We start from the raw sequence: 25,755 nt of genomic DNA on the forward strand, positions 1-25,755 counted from the left end.
GGGAAAAAACACGTCGTTATCCTCTTATGCACGGTGGGCATGGGATAATCTGCAGGAAGAGCGGAATCTAGTGAATCTCATACCTCTGGGTGATTTTAAAAGTCTTGCACAATATACTGTAACTGAGGTGTGTACATGTTTTTGAGTTACTGTAACTGAGGTGTGTACATGATTTTGAGTTACTGTAACTGAGGTGTGTACATGTTTTTGAGTGACTGTAACAGGAGTGTACATGTTTTTGAGTTACTGTAACAGAGGAGTGCACATGTTTTTGAGTTACTGTAACTGAGGTGTGTACATGTTTTTGAGTTACTGTAACTGAGGAGTGCACATGTTTTTGAGTTACTGTAACTGAGGAGTGTACATGTTTTTGAGTTACTGTAACTGAGGATCGAGTGTACATGTTTTTGAGTTACTGTAACTGAGGAGTGCACATGTTTTTGAGTTACTGTAACTGAGGAGTGTACATGTTTTTGAGATGCCATGTTTTCCGCCAGACTGAACAGTTGTGTGTGCACGTACTGTACTGTCTTTAGTCTAACAGTCCCTCGATCATCTCATTGCAGGGAAGAGGCCATTATGTCCACTTACTTTGAGACAGTGGACGACCTCCTGGCGTCCTTCGGTCCAGTCCGTGATTGCTCCAAGGACAACGGGGGCTGTAAGAAAAACTTCAAGTGTGTTTCCGACCGACGGCTCGACTCAACCGGCTGTATGGTGAGTTTGTCTCTCTCTCTCTCTCTCTCTCTCTCTCTCTCTCTCTCTCTCTCTCTCTCTCTCTCTCTCTCTCTCTCTCTCTCTCTCTCTCTCTCTCTCTCTCTCTCTCTCTCTCCACCTTCCACCTTCCCTAGTACTTCAGTTTTGAGAGGTCCACACACCGACGGCAGAGGCAACCATTCAATGTGCCGACCTGCCCATCAGGAGCAAATAGGGGTTAAGTGTCTTGCTCAAGGACACTTTCGACACGCTGCAGGGAGGAGTGGGAATCGAACCAGGAACATTCTGATTACCATAAAACCGCTCTACCTACTGAGCCACTGTCACCCCATTTCTAAGCGTAACAGAGGAAAGAATGTGTTGCTGTAGTACTCCTACTAGGCCAGCAGGGGTGCAATGTTACCGCGGTCATGTATTTCATTTATTTGGCAATTTTTGGGGGGGGGGAACAAGTTTCATCTCGGTGGTGCTGTAGTCATGAGTCCATTAGTGTGCCAGTGAAGGGAACTCAGGTGTGCCTTAATATGTTAAATTAATTGAGTAGATTATGTATAAAAGAAATCAGTAATCAAAGCTAATGCAGTTTAATCCATATGTAAAAGCTAATGGTGTACCTCTGTGCCTGATATGAACAGACCAGGTTGTCCTTTCCAAACAATCAATAATATTTAATGTGCATTCGTTCATTAAATCTTTTAAATTCAAGGATTCATTGAGGGCAAGTCCTCATTTCCAATGACGCCGAGCGTACATATACAAATGCATACATATAATATACAATAAATGCAGAACATTATGGAGTATGTGCAATCAATTAACACAACTGCAGATAATGGAGGCACGGTTGGTAATAAAGCATTTAAACTGGCCATTTTATGGAGACTCGCTCATTTAAGCACCTTCTGGTTTAAAGCGGCAATGAATATTTTGTTTACATTTCAACAGCGTCTTATGAGCACCTGTATATATACTTGACCACATCTTGCACAGTTGTACAGCCCTGGCCTGTTTACATTTGAATTTTATAATTATACTATATTCTATTGTGCTTCTATTTAATTTAGTTTATATCCCATTTTATTTTATTCTACCTTTTTATTTTATTATCTGTCCGTCATTTGTCTGTCCGTTAATGTTGCACCAGAAAACAACCAAATCAAATTCCTTGTATGTGAAAACTACACTATAAAGATCTTTCTGATTCTGATTCTGAGACAGTGTCCTACTCAAACAACCCTGCACTACCAGCAGGTTTCATGGATACATGGTGTCCTACTCAAACAACCATGTGCCAGCCAGTCGGTTGTTATGCCATTATTGATTTGCTTGGATGACAAAACCCTGTTTTATAAACCTATTTTATCCACTTAAACCTTTTTTCCCCCATTGAATCTTTTATTGTGCAGTATTATGGCTGTAGGTGAAGTATTTACCTACAATAGGCTACCTTGTTTAACAACCATGAAATGCCCAATAGAAAGTTGTATTTATTTAAATGGGGGGTCAGGTGGCATAGCGGAGATTGCGCTCGTCACCAACACAAGAGGCTGCGGTCTGGGCAGGAAAGGTAATTGAGTTATATTATGTATCGAACATGCTGTACTACAGTTAGTGAATGCATTTCTGATTCATAACAGGACTGTAAACCCATTAATTAGCTTGACGTTAGATGCGGGCATAGCCTCGTGAACTTTGATGTGCGTGGGGTGGTTCTACTCTGGCAGATTCACGAGGAGAGGGCGACAGGGAGGTTCTGATGCCAGGCATTAGACAGGAGTTTGGGGCGGGCACGGGGTCGTAAACCAATTAATTTGATGAGCCAGCTCGGTTGCCGGGTGATGGATCAGTGAATCATTAGGGGGTTGGACAGTGCGGTAATTTGCCTGGGCCTTTAGGCTGTTTGCCATTACCAATCAGAGCCAATCACTGATACTGCAATTATTTCTTCCTATTCATCTCCTCCTCCGCCTCCTAGTTTTGACTATTGAGGAGGACTGATTGTTTCTCCTCACAGTGTGCCTGTGCTACAGTATGTTCCTGTTTTCTGACCCCTCCCACCAGAGAATACACTTACTGTACAATAAAAACAAGTGAATAGTCTTTATGTACTTTCAAACATGTATCGTCCAATAGTCAATGTCCAAAAAAACGACACTACAGTCACACAAGACAAGGGTTCTATTGTATTTGATGTTGTTTTGCACTGTATACAATACATGGATGACACCTCTAGCTGCTCCCACCACTGCCTTTGGCAATAATGATAATAATAATGATAATAATAATAATATGAAACCCCACTAGCGACTGGGTCTATATAAATGAGTCGTGAATACAGTTCGACACAACGGGTTGCGTCCATATTATTTCACTTCCACCAGGAGTTGTGTTTTTAAATACTGGCCCCAGGGGTTGTGATGGAGTCATTTCACACGCAGCTTCCCTCTGGGTTAAGTCTGTGGTTTTTACTTCATACACAGTTACCATGACAACTCATCCAGATTAATAATATCCACCCCTACCGTACATCACCAGATACCATCATCACTAAATACATGGCATATTTTGTAGCTTGTGGGGGAATTACCGTGGCCGAAGTATTGAAAAAATTAAATATTGTGCTAGCTCTTCGCTTTTTTAATCACCAGAGGTGAGATTTTTATATGTATTTTTTTCTATTTAGCTGGAGTTCATTAGATAAAACTGTGGCAGCTTTACGCTCCCATGGCGGTGAGTTCCCGTTGATAGATACTGTGTGCGGCATAAAAGTTGCTTCTACGTCCGTAAATCTCATTTAGCGGGTGGGGTCAGAGGTGCACCACTTTGCTAAGAGGGAAAAGAACCATAGGAAATGTGATTTGGCAATGTTGTTCCATTTAGTGTGTGTGTGTGTGTGTGTGTGTGTGTGTGTGTGTGTGTGTGTGTGTGTGTGTGTGTGTGTGTGTGTGTGTGTGTGTGTGTGTGTGTGTGTGTGTGTGTGTGCGTGTGCGTGTGCGCGTGCGTGTGTGTGTGCGTGTGTGTGTGCGCGTGCGTGTGTGTGTGTGTGTGTGTGTGTGTGTGTGTGTGTGTGTGTGAGAGTGTGTGGGTGTATGTACACAAGTGTGCGTACTATAAACACCAACCCCAGCTTATACTACCTCTTGGCCTTATAGCTGCCCATATATAGTGCTTTTTACAGCGTGCTCTCGCATGCCGTATTGCCTTTAGCAATAACCTATAAACACAATCAATGCTAATTATATTGTTATTGATAGTATAAGCTGCAGACAGAAGATAATAAATGGGGAAGACTGGAAAGAATCCAATGAATGTATTCTACAGTCCATTCCACTATTCCTGGTTCTCATACAACATAGTCTACAGTCTATTCCACTATTTATCGTTATCATACAATATAGTCTACAGTCCATTCCACTATTCCTCGTTCTCATATACCATACTGTAGTCTACAGCAGTGGTTCCCAAAGTGGGGGTTGTGAGCCGCCGCGGGGGGGTCGCCAGATGATTAAGAAAAAAATAAAATAAAAAAGATTCCCAAAAACAAAACAAAAAAGTGTTTTCTTTTTTTAGGCAGTCAGGCCACTGAACATAGAAGCCAGGAGATCACTGCAACTCACACAAGTTGGGGTACTATCTCTATCGCTCTCTCTCTTGCTCTCTCTCTCTTGCTCACACACACACACACACAAAGGGAGCCGCATGTGATTGGTGGAGGCGGGACCCTTACAAAAAACTGAAAATCCATCAAAATCAGTGTTGTTGCTCATCATTGACACATGCTAGCCTGTAATAATCCCCCCCAGAAAAATCTACTTTGCATTTGATATATTGCAAATTATGCCATCACACACACTGGCATTTAAAGGGTTATAATTATAAAATGAATATGTGGTGTTATGATCAGGGCTGAAGTTGAATAAAATATTGTATTTTTTTCAATCTGACATTACAAAAAAACTGAAAATCAATCAAAATCAGTGTTGTTGCTAATCATAGCTACATATGCTAGCCTGTTTTTTAACAATAATTTGTGATGCCATCGCAAACACTGGCATTTAACACTTTGATCGCCATGGGTTAAATTCATAATTTACCATCCCTCGCCATCTCTATTTGTCTATGGAGAAGTTCCCCTTCTTTGCAGGGCTATAACTTTTTAAATTCTATTGCTAAATTGCCATTATTATGGCCCATTCAATGTCCTATATGTATTGTTCAGGGTGTAGCAACGTTAAACTTTTTCATTCCATATTCATACTAAAATATGGTCTAAAGTATAAGTATGTTTTTATCGTTTTCTGCAGCTTTCTTCAGAACGTGATTTATAGCCCTAAATGCATTATATTGATGATCAAATACAGTTTGGTAGGAATCTGTGCGAGATAAAAAATGTCAACTGGACGTGGTTCTAGAAGTTACTACGTGTCATCTGATGATGACCGGATGGGCGGGGGATCGTTTATAATTCCGTGGGCAGCGTTAGATGATTCATCCAGAGTGGGTCATATGTTCATCATAGCAGTTTATATGGAACACGTTAGAATATAACGCTGAATCTTACCGTTGCTTCCTCGCGCCGCTGGCAGATGAGCGTGGAACAGAATTTTTTCTATTATGGGATGGAGAAATGCCCGATCCATTTCCAGGTTGTATAATAGTATATACGTCCAAATCATGTTGTTTTTTCGAGTTATTTGCACCGATCGATGTTCACTGTATCAAGACGGAGTCTCTCTAACGATAGCCAGTGCCCGGACCACATATGGATGAGCACTACCGGTTCAAAGGCTAATTTCCGGTTGGCGATCTGCTGATCGGCCACCAGATGGCGCTCTTGAACCGCTAGAGAGTTGAGTGGAGCTTTGCAGTGTGTCTCAGGGCTCCGGAGGGGAAATATGATTTTGCTCACAGATTTTTGAAATATTGACATCAAAGACGAGTTACGGCGTCTTCGGCAGAATGAGCATGGCTAGGAATTTAAGTTTATTTGGATCCCCATTAGCCACAGCAGTGCTGGGGCTATTCTTCCTGGGGTCCATAACACATAAAATACAGTTACAGACTTATACACTCACAACATTTACATGTCATACAGACAATTAAAACAACAATAAAAACCCTAATCAAATTCATAATACAATATAACAATATATACGCCTTATGAATTCATAATACAATACAATAATACCTACTCATAATTCATTCATAATACAATACAGCATAATATACTATTTAGCTTTTACATACATTATCTATGTTCATATCAGCCAATTATACAATATTTTAATAATATATCCCTATCAGTCACATGCCTTTTCATCCATATATACCTATCCCTTTATCAGACAGATACATTTTCATTTACGTACACACAATCTATTAGGGAATGTCAATTTCTTTGGTTGAAAATGTTGTTTTACCATGATTTTGAAACGACATTTACTATTCTCCTGCTTAACATGTCTGGGAAGAGAGTTCCATTCCTGCATACCACGGAACATGACAGTTCGCTTCATTGCATTCGACCTCACTTTTGGAAGTGTAAAACCTCGTGCAGAAGCATGTCTGGTGGAATGGTTGTGTCTGTCAAGACTTATAGATAAATTGTTATATAAAATTGAGGGGATCTTTGTAACAAGAATATTCCTAGTGAATAGGAATGACGTCTTAACTCGTCCCCGGCGATCATAGTGTTAAAGGGTACAAATAAAAAAATTCCTGCAGCATATATATATATATATATATATATATATATATATATATATATATATATATATATATATATATATATATATATATTTTTTTTTTTTTAAACAAATAATAATAAAAAACTATTTAAAGAAAATAAAACAATTTGTTTTACCTCCTATAATAGTGGGGGTCGTGGCTCTCTGACACCGTTATTTCGAGGGTCGCGGCCTGAAAACTTTGGGAACCCCTGGTCTACAGTCCATTCCATTATTCCTTATTATCATTCAACATAGTCTTTGGTATTTTCTCCATGTACACCACTGTCATCCATTCAAACAGTGATACATTTGGAGGAATGTTGATAGTGCCGTCAGACGCACATACCGTTTCACACTTCATATGCTCTGCCTTACTTTGAGGGTGACATTGAATTCTATTTTTTTATTTATTTTTTTATTTAATAAGATTTAATTCCAGTAAACTCTTTTTTTCCAAAGAGCAAAGACACAAAACCTAAGAAAGATGAGATATCGAGAGAGTGAAAGAGAGCGAGAGAGAGAGAGAGAGAGAGAGAGAGAGAGAGAGAGAGAGAGAGAGAGAGAGAGAGAGAGAGAGGGAGAGAGAGAGAGAGAAAGAGAGAGAGAGAGAGACACAGTGAAAGATAATCCTTACTTCAAAGAACCTACCCTGGGTAAATAAAGATTAAACAAATAAACATGAATTAACATTGATCTCACACTGATGAAAACAGTAAATACAATATTACTTATTATACATATTTATAAATGGGAGATACATTTAAATTGTAAATACATTTAAGCAAAAAACATTTGACTTGCTTAAAAGGAGGAACGTCTAGAAACATCAGGGGAGACGCGTTAAAAGTCCACTTAGTGAGACATTTTGTGCAGGTATAGACTCGAACCACGTTCAATTATGTGCAACAAGCACATCAATTCACGGTCGAGGCCAAGCGCTCGACGCATTCGGATCCGTGGCGGCGGGGACTGTTTCCACTGAACCATTAAATGATGCGCTTTTTCCCACACAATTGAACATGGTTTTTGAGTCTCTGTGGTTCTCAATTTGAACGATCAAATGTCTTTCTGAGTTGACCTTGAATGGTTACACTGGGTGTTCAGAATCTTAATAGATAGCTATACTGTCTGAACTTCCACCTTGCTATTTCATTCAGTCTGCGTGTCACCTCTATAACTGGCAACGTCACTAACTCACTCACTCAATGTCAAGGTCAGGTTCAAGGTCATGGCCACATTTAAATAGCACATTTAAAATCAACCGAAGTTGCACCAAAGTGCTTTACAGTATAAAGAAACAGACAAATACAAAATACAATGCAATACAATAAATACACTAAACAGGACCAGGGATGTACTGTATGGCAAAGCCTCACAAAGCCAATGAATACAAGTGAGTTTTCAGCCGCGATTTAAAAGTATCTAGGGTCTGGGCAGACCGAATTTGGAGTGGCATACTATTCCACAACTAGCCTAGACCTTGAGACATCTAAAAGTACCTCATTCCATGACCTCAGTGCTCTAACTGGGGTTTAAACTTGGCGAAGTTCAGCTAGGTACTGGGGGGGGGCCAGACCATTCAATGACCTAAAGACAAACAACATCATTTTAAAATCAACCCTGAAGCAAACAGGAAGCCAGTGCAGGGAAACCAGCACAGGTGTGGCGTGGTCAAGCTTCTGTGTGACGGTCCTGAGGCGCGCAGCAGCTTTCTGCGCGCAGGGATCTGGTCTAGACCCACATACAGTACAGACCATTACACTAGTGCAACCTGGAGGAAATAAAGGCATGGATAACCCGCTCAAGGTCATTGTCAATGACTCGCTCACTCAGTCATTCACTCACAGGCGTGTCACTTGAACTGTGTGAGACCAGTTCACTCTACGCTGGAATTATCCGCATCTATGGCGGGGTGTGGTCCTTTTTAAAGTCGGTTTATCATATTACCATATCGCGCGTTCTCATTTGGTGAGATTGAACACTCGAAGTGCATTGTGTCTGAATGACTTCTAGGCTTATTGGAGGACACTGTAATGGGGATGAGTTCACTGATAAAACCATCTGCTTCTGACTCTTTTATGTGAAATCTAATCTATGTAAGTGTTTGCTCCGCATGCCTCTCTCAGACTCTTATTACCAGAGGAAGTGGCATGGTGGGTGAGCCTTGTTAAGTCTCCATTTTGGTGGAGATGAGCTTACGGATTCTTATTGGAGACACACCCTAAACACACTAAAGTGCATGCGCTCACAAACGCAGTGGGTACAAAGATACACGTGGATGCACACACACACACACACACTAAAGTGTATGCGCTCACAAACACGCATAGGTACATGTGGTCATGCACACGCGCACACACACACACACACACACACACACACGCACGCACGCACGCACGCACGCACACACGCACACACACACACACACACACACACACACACACACACACACACACACACACACACACACACACACACACACACACACACACACACACACACACACACACCACTAGATAACACTGAAATCTGATTTACAGTAGTTCACTTAATTTCCTTAAAATATATTAATTTGTGGCCAGATTTAGACATTAGGAATCTATAAATGCCTCTGCCAGCTGTTTAAAAAAGAAAAAACAAGCGCCCTTCTGAGAGCCAAAACCACGTCAACGGAGATTTATAATTATCACTATAGGTCTTTAGTTGAGCAATTAGTATGCATGCCAAGTGGATGATTATCATTCCTTTGTTCATAAACCATGTGTTATCCACTTTCATACACTTTCTGGCTCCCAACCACTTTTAACCTCTTAAGTCCTAGCCCTATTTTTGAAAATCCGACAAAAAATACATACCTATGTAAATGAAATATTGCTCCACTTCTACAAGGTCAATTTGTATGTTCTTGGTATCTGGGAACATCTATGGACCTCAGGGAATGTATGCCCAGTGTCATAAATATTGTGTATGTTACTATGCTTGAATAAATTGTACTGAAACAAAGGAGAATATAAATTATAATTCTTCTTTGCATCTTTGACGGTGAATAACACAGAGGTTGAGGTTGGAGGAATTCAGCACCTTGTTGAGATCAAACTTACAAAAAATCTAAGCAAATGAATAAAGGGGAGATGATTTACAGCATTTTTTGTAGATACAGTACTGGATTTTGCCATCCGGACACATGCAATTTGAACTATAATGAAAGTTGAATATAGAATATCAGGCCTATAAATGACCTTATTATGGTAAAATCTCCTCTTTCCAATGGCAGTATTATATCTGGATTTAGTAATTTCCTCGCGTGACTACTCACCTTTTTCTGATGCAATGCACAGAGCATTTCCATTATTCAGAGAAAATCGTATATTTTCAAAGACATTTTAATATAGCGATCCTCTGCTGTTTTGCACATGCCACATTCGCCTTATAAGGTGCTGGCGGGGCGTGTCTGTATGCATTGCATCTGCACCATGCTGACCCATTCAACAGGTAGCGCGGAGACGATTTGCGACTGATCTCAAAATGAGATTAGATTCAAATGTATTGCCATTGGGGCGACAATGGCTCGGGAGGTAGAGCAGTCATCTGGCAATCCGGAGGTTCCCGGTTCGATTCCCGCTCCTCCCGGGCAGCGTGTCGATGTGTCCTTGAGCAAGACACTTAACCCCTAATTGCTCCCGATGAGCAGGTTGGCACCTTGCATGGTTGCCTCCACTGTCGGTGTGTGAATGTGTGAGTGAATGTGTGAGTGAATGGGTAAAATGTGAGTAACAAATTGTAAAGCGCTTTGGATAAAAGCACTATATAAAAAAGCAGCCATTTACCATTTACCATTATAGAGCACAAGTACAATACAACATCCAACCAGAGTGCAAATGTGTTTGTTGCTACTATACACACTGAGCTACTGACAGTGATGTGGCAATTATACACACTGAGCTACTGACAGTGATGTGGCTACTATACACAGCTACTGACAGTGTTGTGGCTACTATACACATTGAGCTACTGACAGTGATATTTCTACTCTACACATTGAGCTACTGACAGTGATATTTCTACTCTACACATTGAGCTACTGACAGTGATATTGCTACTCTACACATTGAGCTACTGACAGTGATATTGCTACTATACACATTGAGCTACTGACAGTGATATTGCTACTATACACATTGAGCTACTGACAGTGATATTGCTACTCTACACATTGAGCTACTGACAGTGATATTGCTACTCTACACATTGAGCTACTGACAGTGATATTGCTACTATACACATTGAGCTGCACAACTTTTAAAGAGCTCCATTTTGTTCTCTATTTCCATCTCACTTGACGGCTCTTGGTGGCCACCGGAGACAAGCGGTGATATTTTCTGTCCTAGGTCATCCTCATATTTCAAACGTACAAAATGGCCACCATGGTCCATTAGTGTGTCAGTGTCGTGGTGTCCCGACAGGCAAACGACCGCTGTTTACGGTGACACGTCCCTTAGTTTATTGACACGTTGCCGTTTTCCGAGCCGCCGCGTCGCCGACGTTTGTGCTGGTTGTTTTGGCGCCGTGTTGCCTATATTGTTCCATTAAAGGACAAATAGTCTGTCGTAAAGTGTGTTTATGATGGTTCACACTGACAATTGCCACGCCGTCATTTCAGATAGAGGGAAAATCAGTCGATAGAGACAATGGGGTTTTTATGGTAGCGAGTTATGTCCATTTCCACGGCGAAAACAACTCTTAAAATGCGGGGAACAAACATGTGATTCTAGTCCTTACATTATTATACGTCTGTTTGTCATCCATTATTCCTTTATGTTTAACATAGTATGGCTATTATCATGCCCATCTGTACCCGCATTATTGCCTAGATGCATGATGCTGTTGTTGTTGCCTTTGACTCGTAATTACAGTGAGTAGTGTGGATATAGGATACTCTCACACACTTAAATCAGAGTACATTCTAGGATTTATTGCAGTGGTTTCAGTGTCATAGTCCATCATACTGTATGTGTTTATATAAGGGCATTGGTAGCAATAGATATACTAGTCCTTCGTCAGTGTTTACATAAAGGGCATTGGTAGCAATAGATCTACTAGGCCTGCATCTGTGTTTACATAAAGGGCATTGGTAGCAGTGGATTGACTAGTCCTTCATCAGTGTTTACATTAAGGGCATTGGTAGCAGTGGATTGACTAGTCCTTCATCAGTGTTTATAAACTTTACATAAAGGGCATTCACAGTAGATGGATGAGATTATAAGAGGTAAACAAAAGCCCTCGGTGTACGCTTCATACCGCAGCTGTGACATTGAGACAAATCTTATTTCCTCAGCCATAGCAGGAATTAAACACCGTTATCTCATCTCTATGTCAAGTCATGTATTGGAATTGTCCTCTTGTCATTTTAAATGTACCACTTATTTTCGCTGAGTGGTGTGCAGCATATAAACTTGCGCCACATCGAGGCGTCTCGAGTCACCGGTCGTTTATTACACATCTGCTGTCCTTTCAGTCCTTCCAGTTATCTTCTTATTCCGGGTGATAACACTGTAAGCCTAGAAGTAATCACTATTCAAAGCTATCAAAAGTTTTCCCATGTAGGGCCCAGACTCACCCCAACCCCATTCACCCCCAACTCTGCATTAAAACTCTGGGCAGGAGTCGACTCGCTGAAGGCCACATTTTGATAAAAACCTGGGGTAGGCAACTTTGGAGAAATGAGCAAGAGCGAGCGTACCTGTCCAGTAATAGAACAAACTTGGCATCACTCTTCAAGCTCTGGCACTTTGCGCTATGTGCGTTGCAATGAAGGTTCCCCACAGAGAAATCAGCTTGTCGAATGAGGTTGAGAGGGCTGAGGGGAGGGTGGAGGTTGCCGTTTCTGAGGGGAGAGCAGAGAAAGTTGCACTCAAGCTGACAGGATGTCAGAGGAGAGGGTGGAGGGGGACAGGGAGTGTGGGTTACGTCTGAATGAGACAGTTTGAGTTTGAGTGGGTGGGTTGAGGTTAGGATTACTACCCTCAGTATCTATATTATTATTATAATGAATTCTTTGTTTACATTTTTTTACTCACTTCTCTTTTTTGTATGATTGATTAATTTCTGTGACCCCTCCTCATCTCGACTAGACTGTGTCCGTCTTTTGTGACATTCAAATTATTGTAAACAACATAGTATTGTGATATTCTGATATATATATCACATTCTGATATATATTTTTCGTGTAAAATGAAAAATGAAAAGATTTTTAAAAATAAGGGAAAAAAGCGGAGGTTCAAACCCATTAATTAAGATTTGAGTGCCAACGTAACGAACAAAGGTCCGAACCTTCGAATGTTTGGGCTCAGCCCTACTACCTACACAATCAAACAGAAGCTACTGACCCTACTACCGTCAGTACCTACACAATCAAACAGAGGCTACTGACCCTACTACCGTCAGTACCTACACAATCAAACAGAAGCTACTGACCCTACTACCGTCAGTACCTACACAATCAAACAGAAGCTACTGACCCTACTACCGTCAGTACAGTACCTACACAATCAAACAGAGGCTACTGACCCTACTACATCAGTACCTACACAATCAAACAGAGGCTACTGACCCTACTACCGTCAGTACCTACACAATCAAACAGAAGCTACTGACCCTACTACCGTCACTACCTACACAATCAAACAGAAGCTACTAACCCTACTATCCTTAGTACCTGCACAATCAAACAGAAGCTACTGACACAAGCTACTGACACACACACACAGTGGCACAGTGGTGTAGTGGTTATCACTGTCGCCTCACAGCAAGAAGGTCCAGGGTTCGATTCCCACTTGGGGACCAGGTTTCCATTATGCCAGGTACCCAGGTGGGGTATCTCCCAGGCCTTTCTGTGTGGAGTTTGCATGTTCTCCCCATGCTCGCAAGGGTTTCCCCCCCGATAAGATAAACCCAATGGAAAAACATGCACAACAACAGATCGCTAACGCTGTGGCGTCCTTGACGAAGACGGGCAGGAGAACTTGGATTGGTCCCTGGGTGCAGCCCTCGCCGACGCCTGTCTGCTCCCGGATACCCTTGGGGGGAAGGACGACGGGATGGGTTAAGCGCAGAGACAAATCGCATCGGCGATCCTACAAAGACAATGCATGCGTGTGTGTTCCGGTGTGTGTGTGTGTGCTAACCGTGTGTGCTAACCGCTAAAACATTGAGGATAATTGCATGCCAATTAAAGACCTCTGAACAGGTCCTGCATATTTATAATACTACGGCTCAGTACCTACACAATCAAACAGAAGCTACTAACTATACTACCCACAGGTTCACCCAAAGGTCAGAATTAGCTCCTACTGTGCAGAAAGGAAGTTACGTTTTTGTCCCACCTCATGTCACAAAAATCACCCTTTTTTCTCAGATAATTTGATTTATTGGTAGCTGTCACAATGTAATAGTTATAATGAATAGTCCTAAAAAAGATTCCCACCTTTAACCGGAAGACTGTCTGGGAGATGTCAAAGAGTGGATGTCACAAAACTTCATGCAGTTAAATGAGAGCAAAACTGAAATAATCCTGTTTGGCACACCCACCACCTCTGTCACCCAGATCACCAACACCATGGGCACTCTGTCCACCCTGATAAAACCCCAGGTCAAAAACCTGGGCGTCTTTTTTGACTCTGAGCTGAAACTCGACAGACAGGTGCGAGCAGTGGCTCAGTCCTGCTTCCTCCAGCTGCGCACCATCGCAAAAATAAAAACATTCCTCTCCCCCAGCGACCTTCAAAGGGTTATCCTCACTCTCATATTCTCAAGACTGGACTACTGCAACGCCCTCTACTCTGGTGTGGCAGACAAATACATAAACCGCCTCCAACTCGTCCAGAACGCAGCCGCCAGGCTCGTGACGGGCACCAAGATGAGGGACCACATCTCCCCAGTCCTTGTATCCCTACACTGGCTCCCGGTAAAACAACGAATACATTTCAAAATAATATTGAAGTTAATTAGTCTCCCAGGACCGTAGGATCCAATCACGACACGGTTCCATTCAAAAACCTTTACCTGAGCTCGCTAGCCTTTACTGAAGAATATCTCCAGTGCTCTTGCGGTGACTTAGACACCAGTACAGACCTTATGTGAGGCCCTCAAGGGAAGGACAATATCAGAAAATCTGAAACACTCGATTTGTCACAAATAATGGGATATGAAGGATGTGAAGAATGCACAGGAATTTGTGACAACAGTGCAGAGATTTTCATCTGTACAGATTGATAACAGGACAACTCAAACACAGTGCCCAAGGACAGCGTGATAATAAAGATACTAGATTATTTACATACTTTACAATACAAGGACAGCATCATACTAAATACATTATACTATTCACAGTACATACTTTACAATGCAAGAACAGCATCATACTAAATACATTATACTATTCACAGTACATACTTTACAATACAAGGACAGCATGATAACAAAGACACTATACTCTTTACATAATTTCCCATACAAGTAGGGATGCTCGATATTGGCTTTTTTACCGATACCAATATACCGATATTGTCCAACTCTTAATTTCCGATACCGATATCAACCGAGATCAACCGATACCGATATATGCAGGGTTTCCCCCCCCCCCAAAAAAAATGGAATAATTTCAGGTAATTAACATTACATATCTCTTGTTGTGGAATTAACACAACATTATGCATACTTTTGACAACAAATTAAATCAGAATTTGTTCTTACTTGCTTGCCTGGGTAAATAAAGGTTATAGAAATGTTTAAAAAAATCAATTTTTTTTTTTTTTTTTTTGAAAACCGATACCGATATTTTCCGATATCACATTTTAATGCCGATATCGGCCGATAATATCGGTATGCCGATAATATCGGTAGGCCGATAATATCGGACATCCCTACATACAAGTATTGCATGATAACAAAGACATTACCAATACAAGGACAGCGTGATAACAAATACATTTACACAATTTCCAATATATGTGATACAATTAAAGGCCATTTTAGAGTTTCTAGATGAGTGATGCTTTCCTTATATCTCAGTATCTAAAGACTTGCCTGAGAGATTATGTTGGAATGTTATCAGAGAGAGAAGAAACAAGACGTCTGTCTCACTGGATATGTCCCTCAGCAGCCTGCAGACAATATGCAGACACAGAAGATCTGAAATTCATGGAGTGGGAAGTAAAATGGCTGATATTTTATTTTATTGTACCCTGTCTACGAGGATGTAAGGGATGTACTTTTTTAGTAACATGTCCTCCATTTATGTTGATTTCTTTGTGCTGGATGATTATGAAAAACGTGAATTTTGCTCAAGGAAGGGACATTTCTTTGGAGCAGATTTGATTTGGCAAGCTTGGGAAAGAAGGCAGAATACCTCGTTTAAGACCAAGCTGGCTGACCGCTGAAAATTGTATTTTGCTGTGTCTTATATAAACCCATGATGGTTGACCACTTTGTTTGCAAGACATGGAAATTCAGATTATTCATTGGAAAATGTTGTATTTACAATATTGCAATTGACACGCCTGACATTTAAGCGGTTGTTTTCCACCGACAGCCGTGGCTGCGCGGACATGACCCGGTGCCCGGTTCATTGGCGAGGATGTCACCTCCCACGCGTTTTCCCCGCTGATTCACACACTTAACATTCTTCGCCATGATGCACATCCATCGTCCCAGACGCGTCTATTCTTATCCTAACGCATGTATGCTTCCGCGTTCGCGTTTTGCGCTCTGATTGGCCACTGACGTTTCTGGTCGCGCCAATCGTGTGATGGCAAGTTCTTTCGCCGGTTAAAGGGGAACTCCACTTTTTTTGGAAATTAGCTTATTTAACATCTTCCCTGGAGTTAGACAAGAAAATGCATACCTTTTTTGTCTCTGTGCGTGCATTTTAGCTTTGGGAATAGACGCTCCGTTAGCATAGCTTAGCTTCATCACTGGAAGTGAGGCAGGACAGTAGCCTTACAGTGCCTTACAGTGTATTGCAAGGTCTGACATTGACCAAACTTGATATGCATGACCTTGGTGGGCTCTAGGTCAACTCCTGAAAAGGGGGTCAATGTCAGACTTTGCAATCAAAAGTTAGGGGGCTAATAACCCTTGCCATAATTTCAGTGCGCCACCTAACTTTTGATTGCAAGGTCTGACATTGACCCCCTTTTCAGGAGTTGACCTTGAGCCCACCAAGGTCATGCATATCAAGTTTGGTCAATGTCAGACCTTGCAATACACTGTAAGGCACTGTAAGGCTACTGTCCTGCCTCACTTCCAGTGATGAAGCTAAGCTATGCTAACGGAGCGTCTATTCCCAAAGCTAAAATGCACGCACAGAGACAAAAAAGGTATGCATCTTCTTGTCTAACTCCAGGGAAGATGTTAAATAAGCTAATTTCCAAAAAAAGTGGAGTTCCCCTTTAAGCTTAGGCACTCTTTCGAAGTTGGTTAAGGTTAGAGTTTGTCTTAGAGCAGGCCGATAGAACGTCAGCCCTGATTCCAAACTCTAACCATAACCAACTTCGAAAGAGTCGCCTAAGCTTAACCAGTGATAAACTAGGCGTTAGGTAGTTTGCTGCTGGTCGAGGCGGAAATGGGCGCGTCATGCGATTGGGCGCACATGTCACATGACCAGAAACGTCAGTGGCCAATCTGATCGCACCAGAAACGGCAGTGGCCAATCAGATTCGCAAAACGCGAACGCGGAAGCAAACATGCGTTAGGATAAGAATAGACGCGTCCCAGACAGCAGAGGTCTTGTGCTTCCGGCGTGATGTATCGCAGTCACAACTCAAGCAATTTGGATCGTGTGTACGACCGCATGTACGGGCGGTTTGGAATACGCTTCAAAATGCCCACGTATAGTTCTTTAGTCGAAGGCTGATGTAACACCGTCGCTGGACTTTAAACAAACTAATTTGTCTGTTCCTCCAGGCAGGTAGATTGTCTGCGGCGGCGTCTGACTCCTACGGTATCTGTCTAAGTGAGCAATAACCTTTCCTCGCGCCGCCGCCTCCCTCCCCCTATTATCTCTCCTCATATTGATTTGGATGGCGGCGCGCCGTGAAGGATGAAGCAATCTTAAAAAATGTGCCCTATATTTCCCCCGTGTGCCTCTTTGCATATGGATGTGTTTGATTATCGACTGTTGTCATATTTAATGAGAAACTGGAATGTTCCGTGCTCTCACAGACAGGGAGAGTAGTCGAGGCTAGTTAGGCTACGGGGGAAGTGATCGAATGTCGCACGCGATGGCCTTTTCCTCCCATCGTGAAGTGCTTCTAAAAATAAATATCCCTTTGTGCTTAAATTGTGAGTAATTTCCAAAGTGTGCCCGTTGAGGGTGCTGAAAAGGTGATGGTCGTATTGATGAAAGGGGGCCATTGTATAAAGGTTAGGCCATTCTATTTCAGCCACTTCTCAGCTCATTTCGCAGTCACACAGCCGGAACCAACCAGCTGAAGAACATCTTTTCCCCCCAAGCCATCAGGCTTGTCAACAGAGCCCATTGACACTCCTTATTTATCTTATTTTATTTGTATTATATGCTAATGTTATGTTATTTATATTATTGGATGCTGCTATGGTTGAGGAACCACAACAAAGTGAATTTCACTATTTTTTTTGCTGTAAGACAATAAACAATAAACAATAAAGGAATCTGAATCAGGAATCTGAATCTGAATCAAGAATCTGAATCTGCTCCCACCTTAAAAGTGGCTATATTGTTTTGTTTACTGGTTTTTGTCAGGCTTGAGCGTATTGAACCCAATATCCAGAACACAAAACAATACAAAACAAAACACGGAGGTCATAGACAGGATCCAAGAGCACGAGATCAGGGTGAAGAGCCAGGTATCGGACTGCGGGAAAGGAGGACAACACAGGGTTAGACACGGGTACACGAACAACGGAATATATATATACTAACGAACGCAAAATACTATGACTGACCGGAAAACACGGAGTTACGATCTGGCAGCAGCATGACATCTGAGGCCGGGCTATATACAGTAGGTGACGCAATCGGCACGCAGACCTCATTCAGCTGCTGCTATGGCTCCAGCACACCTGAACTCCATGCCTGAGATAATGAGAGAGAGAGAGAGAGAGAGAGAGAGAGAGAGAGAGAGAGAGAGAGAGAGAGAGAGAGAGAGAGAGAGAGAGAGAGAGAGAGAGAGACATAGTGTGACAGCTTTTGTATCGCAGCAAAGGACAGGGCACGTGCAGGTATACTGCCATTGGCAGCACGGACAATGATAGTTTTTAATTATGTTGACAATGCCTATGTGGCTCTTCGTCAAAAGTAAGTGTTGTTCCATCGATGCTATATGATTAGCTGTAAAGTGCTCTCCATTGTGATACAGCTGAATTGGTTTCTTCCATCTCCGGTGTTCTAGTGCAATCAACAATTGACCCACCTCTTTGTGTGTGTGTGTGTGTGTGTGTGTGTGTGTGTGTGTGTGTGTGTGTGTGTGTGTGTGTGTGTGTGTGTGTGTGTGTGTGTGTGTGTGTGTGTGTGTGTGTGTGTGTGTGTGTGTGTGTGTGTGTGTGTGTGTGTGTGTGTGTGTGTGTGTGTGTGTGTGTGTGTGTGTGTGTGTGTGTGTGTGTGTGTGTGTGTGTGTGTGTGTGTGTGCGTGTATGTGCAGGTGCTGATGGGGGGGGGCATGATGAGCAGCTTGTAAGTAGGCTACAGTAGATGTTCTAAACCTTTAGAATTGTTACATATTAGGTCATTGTGATGAAGTTTTGTCTCAAGGACATCTATCTGATAAGATCTGTGTTAGATGACGATGTCCAGAATTGTATAGACACCAGTGGAGAGTAAAACCCATGATCGGAATAATCATTCTTAAATAGTGTATTTTGTCATCGGCCGAACCTGAATGAAATAGTGAAATTAAACGGGGGGTTCTTAGACCCCACGTTGAGAACCACTGGGCTACAGTACTTTAATAATTGTATGGGCCATGTAAATGCAGCGATTCAGAGTGCACCTTAAGAACATTTACATTTACATTTAGTCATTTAGCTGACGCTTTTATCCAAAGCGACTTACAAGTTCTGTACGACAAGTCATCAGGAAGGGCACAAATCAGCCTAGTAACAATGTTCATCAAAGTGTTGAGTGTTACAGTGTAGGTTAGTTTATTAGGACAAGTGCATGACAGTAAGGTTAGTTAGGGTTAGATCTTATATATATAATATCCCCCCCCCCGGCGAAAGATTGGACGGGTTTCGGCTGTCCTAACTAGGGTGGGTAGTTCATTCCACCATTGTGGGGCAAGGACTGATAATAGGCGACAATTCTCTTTGATGACCCTCCCGGAGCTTGAAGTAGCCCGCCATTTGAAAGCATGTCTCAGATCGCTTTGGTGTGTGTGTACTGTATGTGTGAGTGAGTACACAATCTTATAAGATGCCTGAGAGCACCTGCACTTATCCACATACAAATCACATCTTAAATCATTGTCAAATCGGTTGTGATACATTGGTCTAATTACAGTAAACAAATGAGACCATTGCTGAAATAAAGATCATTTATTATAAACCTGTCGCTTCTTGTTGCAATCTATTTACCATTTGTTCCCGCCCCACGGCATGGGATTTGTTGGCGATGACGATGGGAGAGGGTGGACAGCCCTGGCTGAGCGTGAACGTGGAGGTATTGTTGTTGATGAAGCGGGTCTCGTATGGAAACACTTTGAGCCATAACACCTTCAGCAGAACTCCCACCCGATCGCACACACTACCAATACATTACCAATACAAAACATAATGGACTTGTCGCTGTCGCGTCAAATTACTTCATCATGGGTTTCTGCAGTAATCCTGCCAAGGTACGGACATTGAATTCAGGAAACCTTCTCCCACAGTACACACAAAGGTTTCTGTGTTTATTGCAGGGATTGTACAAGCTGAAGCGTGGTCCCTTTCAATTTGTATTGAGTGTGTGGCTAACCAGCCAGAGCTGCAGATATCCAGTATGAGGATAGAAGATAGCAGAGAATGAAGATAACAGCATGTCATAACAATGATAATAAATTATACTTATATATGGCGGTTTCAAAGTCACTTTACACAAAGGACGTTTATTTGGATGTGAGACAAACGACATGGTACACACAACATGGACATAAGGATGGATAGATGGGGGGCTAAGAGAAGGTAGTGGAGAAGAGATGGGTCTTGAGGCGGGACTGGACAACTGAGGCCCCGTTTAGACGGAAACGCTAGCAGGTGAATCCGCAAAAAAAAAATTTCGGATGTGCCTTTCGTTTATACGGAAACAGCGTTTTTACGGGGTGAAACCGCAAAAAAGTGAGACTACCTTCCAGGGTGGAATTCCTAGAAACGCAAAAGCTTTGTGCTCTCGTCTAAACTGTTAAACCGTATAAATCTGTTAAAACGATGACGAAAGGGTTGTCACGGCTCTGGTCGCGCGTACTGCTTACGTCACAGGTAGCAGGTATGCGCCAGTAGCCGAGACGTAAACAAAGCAAGTATGTCTGACTATATCAACGGAGATCACCTGAAGGCTACATTGGCAGTACTTTTAACCCTTTCACTGCCACACGACAGAAGGTTAACCCTTTACTATCACACAACCGGCTGTCGTGTGGCAGTGAAAGGGTTAAATACACAAGAATCTGTCCCGCGGCGTGAGTGGACCCACTGTCTGCGAGTGACTCTGCTTTGGTCCAATCACATTCCCCATCCACAGTCTGCGAATCAGAGGCAGAGTAGGGCGGGTCTTCACAGCACGTCATGTGACATATGCGCCAATCGTGTGACAGCGGGGATCCGTCGTTACAGCGTCGTCTGCACGGAGAATTCCACCCCAAAACGCTTGTCTAAACGTAAAATTAAAAGTGAAACCGCAAGATGACTTTTGCGGTTTCTGTTCACAAAACGCTCGTCTAAACGTAGCCTGAGAGAGACTCTTATGTCTTGGGGGAGGGAGTTCCAGAGCCTGGAAGCTGCCCTGGAGAAGAGATCTGTCCCCAAAGCTGCAAAGGTTGGACTTGGGGGTGGAGAGAAGGCAGGCTGGGGTGGATCTGAGAGACTGTAGAGGGTTGGCAGGGGAAGAGGAGGTCGGTGAGGTTGAGATACAGTATGAGCAGGACAAACCTATTAGGGATGTTGGGGCGACAGTGGCTCAGGAGGTACTGTAGAGTGGTCGTTTGGTAGTCGGAAGGTTCCCGGTTCGATTCCCGCTCCTCCCGGGCAGCGTGTCGAAGTGTCCTTGAGCAAGACACCTAACCCCCAACTGTTCCCCATGAGCAGGTTGTCACCTTGCATGGTTGCCTCCGCCGTCGGTGTGTGAATGTGTGAGTGAATGTGAGGAACAAATTGTGAAGTGCTTTCGATAAAAGAGCTATACAAATGCACCATTTATTAGTTACACTTACAGGTGCGCTTAACCATCTATGACACGGCAAAACATCACCTGTGAAAAGGGTCTATCACAAGCCCCTGTGTAAGATGGTGACATGTGTGACATCTCACCCTGCCCTGCCTTCAAGTACAATCCTGTGTACATCCTACATTTGGTGAATAAAGCGATTCCCATTCTGATTAATACACTTTAACCAGATTTAGTAGTTACCTTTTGCCATGTAGCTGATGTGAACACTTTCATAATATCTTTGTGATGCTTCATATTGAAGTCCCAGAGTGTGGAGAATGGAGTGACTGTGTATTAAATATAAATGAGACAGGGCTAATAAGATTGTGTTGTTTCACACTATCTCTCGCCAAGCCCTGGGGCATACGCGTAGACCAGCAGGCAATCTTATTAAAAGTGTTCACACACAACGCCACAGACCATCACATTCCTACACAATCCCTGCTGCCCCACTATGTGCCAATTTGCGAGCGGCACGTCAACATTGATCGACTGAATCCCCTCCGCCTTCCCCCGAAGCTCATTGACATGCAGACAAAAACATGGTCTAAGAACAAGCTGGCGAGCTTCGCTGGAACCTGGATGAAAGTGGAAAGGTACCAGAGAAAGAATGGGTAATGTAACTTCCTGGACTCCTAAGCCGCACGCCGCGACTCCTTTGTACTTTGGAGGAGGCGTGAGCGTCGCGTTAATTGGTATTCCGGAATTGTATCGGCCGAAGTGGCAAGGCCCAGCGTGCGGCTGGTTTAATGCACACATTTCATTTCAACCTTTATTTAAAATCGTAAGCTTCTGAGGTTTCCCTCATTTACAGAAACGACTATTGTACAAAATGTAAACAGTACATAATACAAGCACTATTCACAGAAAATTAAACACCAGAGTAAAAATAAAAAACTTTAAAATAATTTAAAAAGATCAGCTAAAACAGTTACCGGTAGTCACACAATGGTCTGAAATCATACGTTTAAACATACCAAGGGAAGGGAGAACCTCCAATTTCATGAGTTAGAGGCATCAAAGGAAAAAGCTGACTTCCCTAGATCAGAACAAACTTGAGGGACCCTAAGAACCATCCAGTCATTCGATCGAGTTGAATAGGTTCCAATATTCCAATCTAACGTAGAGATATAAACAGGTTGTTTACCAATAAGGGCTTTACAAATAAATAAATACCAGTGTTTGTTAATGCCAACCCACCCTATCATACAGGACACAATGGTGAGTATTATATCTGTCACCAGTAATACATCTAAGAGCTGAGTGATATGCAGAATACAGAGGTTTAAGAGTTGATGCCGCAGCATGCCTATAAATTACATCACCATAATCCAAAACTGATAAGGAGACTGATTCAACTATGATTTTTCTACTAAATCGAGGAAGATTTGATCTGTTTCTGTACAGGAAACCAATTTTATGTTGCAGTTTAGAGGCAAGATTGTCCACATGGAACTTAAATGTAAATTTCTCATCAAGCCACAGGCCAAGATATTTATACTCAGTGACTCTCTCTATACAAGAGCCGCTGACAGTAGATATCCACACATCATCAAAGTTAGTATTTCTGGCTCTTGAAAACAACATAACCTTTGTCTTACTAGCATTAAGAACCCATTTAAGACTAGCATCCTGTAGAGCATAAAAGAAAAGTTGCAATTTCTCAATGGGCAACTGTACAGAGTCAGCAATACCGTACACAATTGTGTCATCAGCATACAAATGGGCATGACATCCATACAAAGAAGAAACAATATCATTAATATAAATTGTAAAAAGGACAGGACCCAAAACTGAACCTTGTGGCACACCTTTAGTCATGGCCAAGAATTCAGATTGGGCTTGCTTGCCCTAACTTCACACACTATAGGTCAGCCGATGATGGACAGATTATGTTACCACGTCCAAAATCAAATTGCTTTAAAGAGGACGGTTGTTTATCGTGCCATTAATCATTGGAATAACTGCCCACTGAACATAAGTAAATTGAATAGCAAAGTGTCTTTCAAATACCACCTGATAACGCACTACTTAAATATGTGAGCAAAATATTCTGATGATTATAATGACGTCTACAATGTGTTACTGTGTTTAGATTATCATTGTTAATTAAGTGAATTGTGATTGTCATATGTATCTCATGTATTTTTATGTTTTGTGTTTTGTGTTGTCTTTCTGTGTGGACCCCAGGAAGACTAGCTCGCCACTTAGGTCGCAGCTAATGGGGATCCTTTAAAACAATAAACAACAAACAACAATAGAAGATAGATAATCCTGAAACCAGACACAGGCATTATCATCCAACCCAATGTTAGATAGTTTCTTTAGAAGTAAGTAGTGATCAACTGTATCAAAGGCTGTTGATACATCAACAAAGAGGGCAGCACAATGTTTCTTCTTATCTAATGCTGAAATAATATCATTTGTAACCAGAGTGATGGCTGATGTAGTACTGTGTTTGGCTCTAAAACCAGATTACTGAGAACTAAGTATGGAGTTAATTGAAAGGAAAAACTTAAGTTGTAAATTTATTAGTGTTTCCATGACTTTAGCTAGGCAAGGTAACCTGGAGATAGGACGATAATTATCCAAGTTATCCCTATCACCTCCCTTATGTAAAGGAATCACCCGTGCAGATTTCCAAGCTAGAGGAAATCTACCTGAGGAGATAGAGAGATTAAAAATATAAGTTAACTGCTCAGTGCAGTTAACGCAGGGGGTCAATAACGCACTTTCAGTCTCGTACAGCTCAACTCTGCGGGATCGATGTCACGGTGTCGTCTGGCTTCTGGACACTTTTCTTTTTTGGGGAGGGGGTGGGGGTTGAGCTTTTTTTAACGCCCTCCCCCGCGTTAGAAGTGGTGCCAACACAGAACAGCGATGTGGCACGCCGAGGGATTAAAATCCATTAACTGACTCCCTCCGCTCAGACTGTCTACTGCTACACTGGAGACGGCTCCTAATGCGTTCCCAAAAAGAAAATGTAATAAATTCCAGACGGAAGGCCGTGCAGAGCACGTTTTGGAGCCATCGCTCATTTCCTTTTTGCACGCGTCCCCTCATTGTGTCCCTCTGAGCGAGGGAATAAGTGGGGGGTTCATTCTGGCGCTTGCTAATGTCTACTTACAGCTAGAGCTGTGACTAAATTATTAGACAGGCAGGCTTTTTGTGCCAGCATCCATTTTTTGTTTTGTTTAGTTTCTTTTTTTTAATCAGTAGAATCCGCTAGCTGGTCCTGCATATTCAAACGGCTATCACCACTTTGCATATGGACGCCGCAGAGTGGGTGTGATGTGCTGTGCCGTTTATCATGTGTTCCTGGTATCCATGGTCACTGTCGCAATCTCTACACGCTGAAAAGCTGCCCGCTGGCATTGCGGTGAACTATTTTCAGACAGGTTTTGTGGCCTTAAAAGCACAGACAGTAAACAAAGAGATCAGAAGCAGGTCAGGGTGGCTTACTTCATGTGCTGTGATTGGACCGTACCCAAGTCTACGGAAAGAACATCACAGCATGTCCTCTTCCTACACGCTTCGGCTGTGGTTTAATTCCCATTAATGGTGTATCTACCTCACGTTGTGTGACAGCGACACACACGCACACACACACACACACACACACACACACACACACACACACACACACACACACACACACACACACACACACACACACACACACACACACACACACACACACACACACACACACACACACACACACACACACGCACACACATACCCACAGCCAATTCAACTCACAGTGGTAGCAGGGTTCCATGACTATTTTGTTGCTGCATCACAGTCAAGGCCTTGTATTCTGTCTGAAACACTGACAGGCTCTCCCACCATGCAGCCTGGGAGGGGGGGTAG

General features: G+C 42.5%; 1 protein-coding gene across 1 annotated transcript in view; it reads left to right on the plus strand.

The window, feature by feature from the left end:
* LOC311237093 (astrotactin-2-like) overlaps positions 1–25,755 on the plus strand; it is a gene marked incomplete at both ends in the record, with an annotated part of 729,417 nt that overhangs the window by 671,962 nt on the left and 31,700 nt on the right. The window contains 1 exon segment of the mRNA XM_084324899.1: positions 567–717. Within this exon segment, the coding sequence (XP_084181025.1) occupies positions 567–717 (151 nt within the window).

The sequence above is a fragment of the Notolepis coatsorum genome, assembly GCF_963971535.1.
Source record: "Notolepis coatsorum genome assembly, chromosome: 11".
NCBI classification, from domain to species: Eukaryota; Metazoa; Chordata; class Actinopteri; order Aulopiformes; family Paralepididae; genus Notolepis; species Notolepis coatsorum.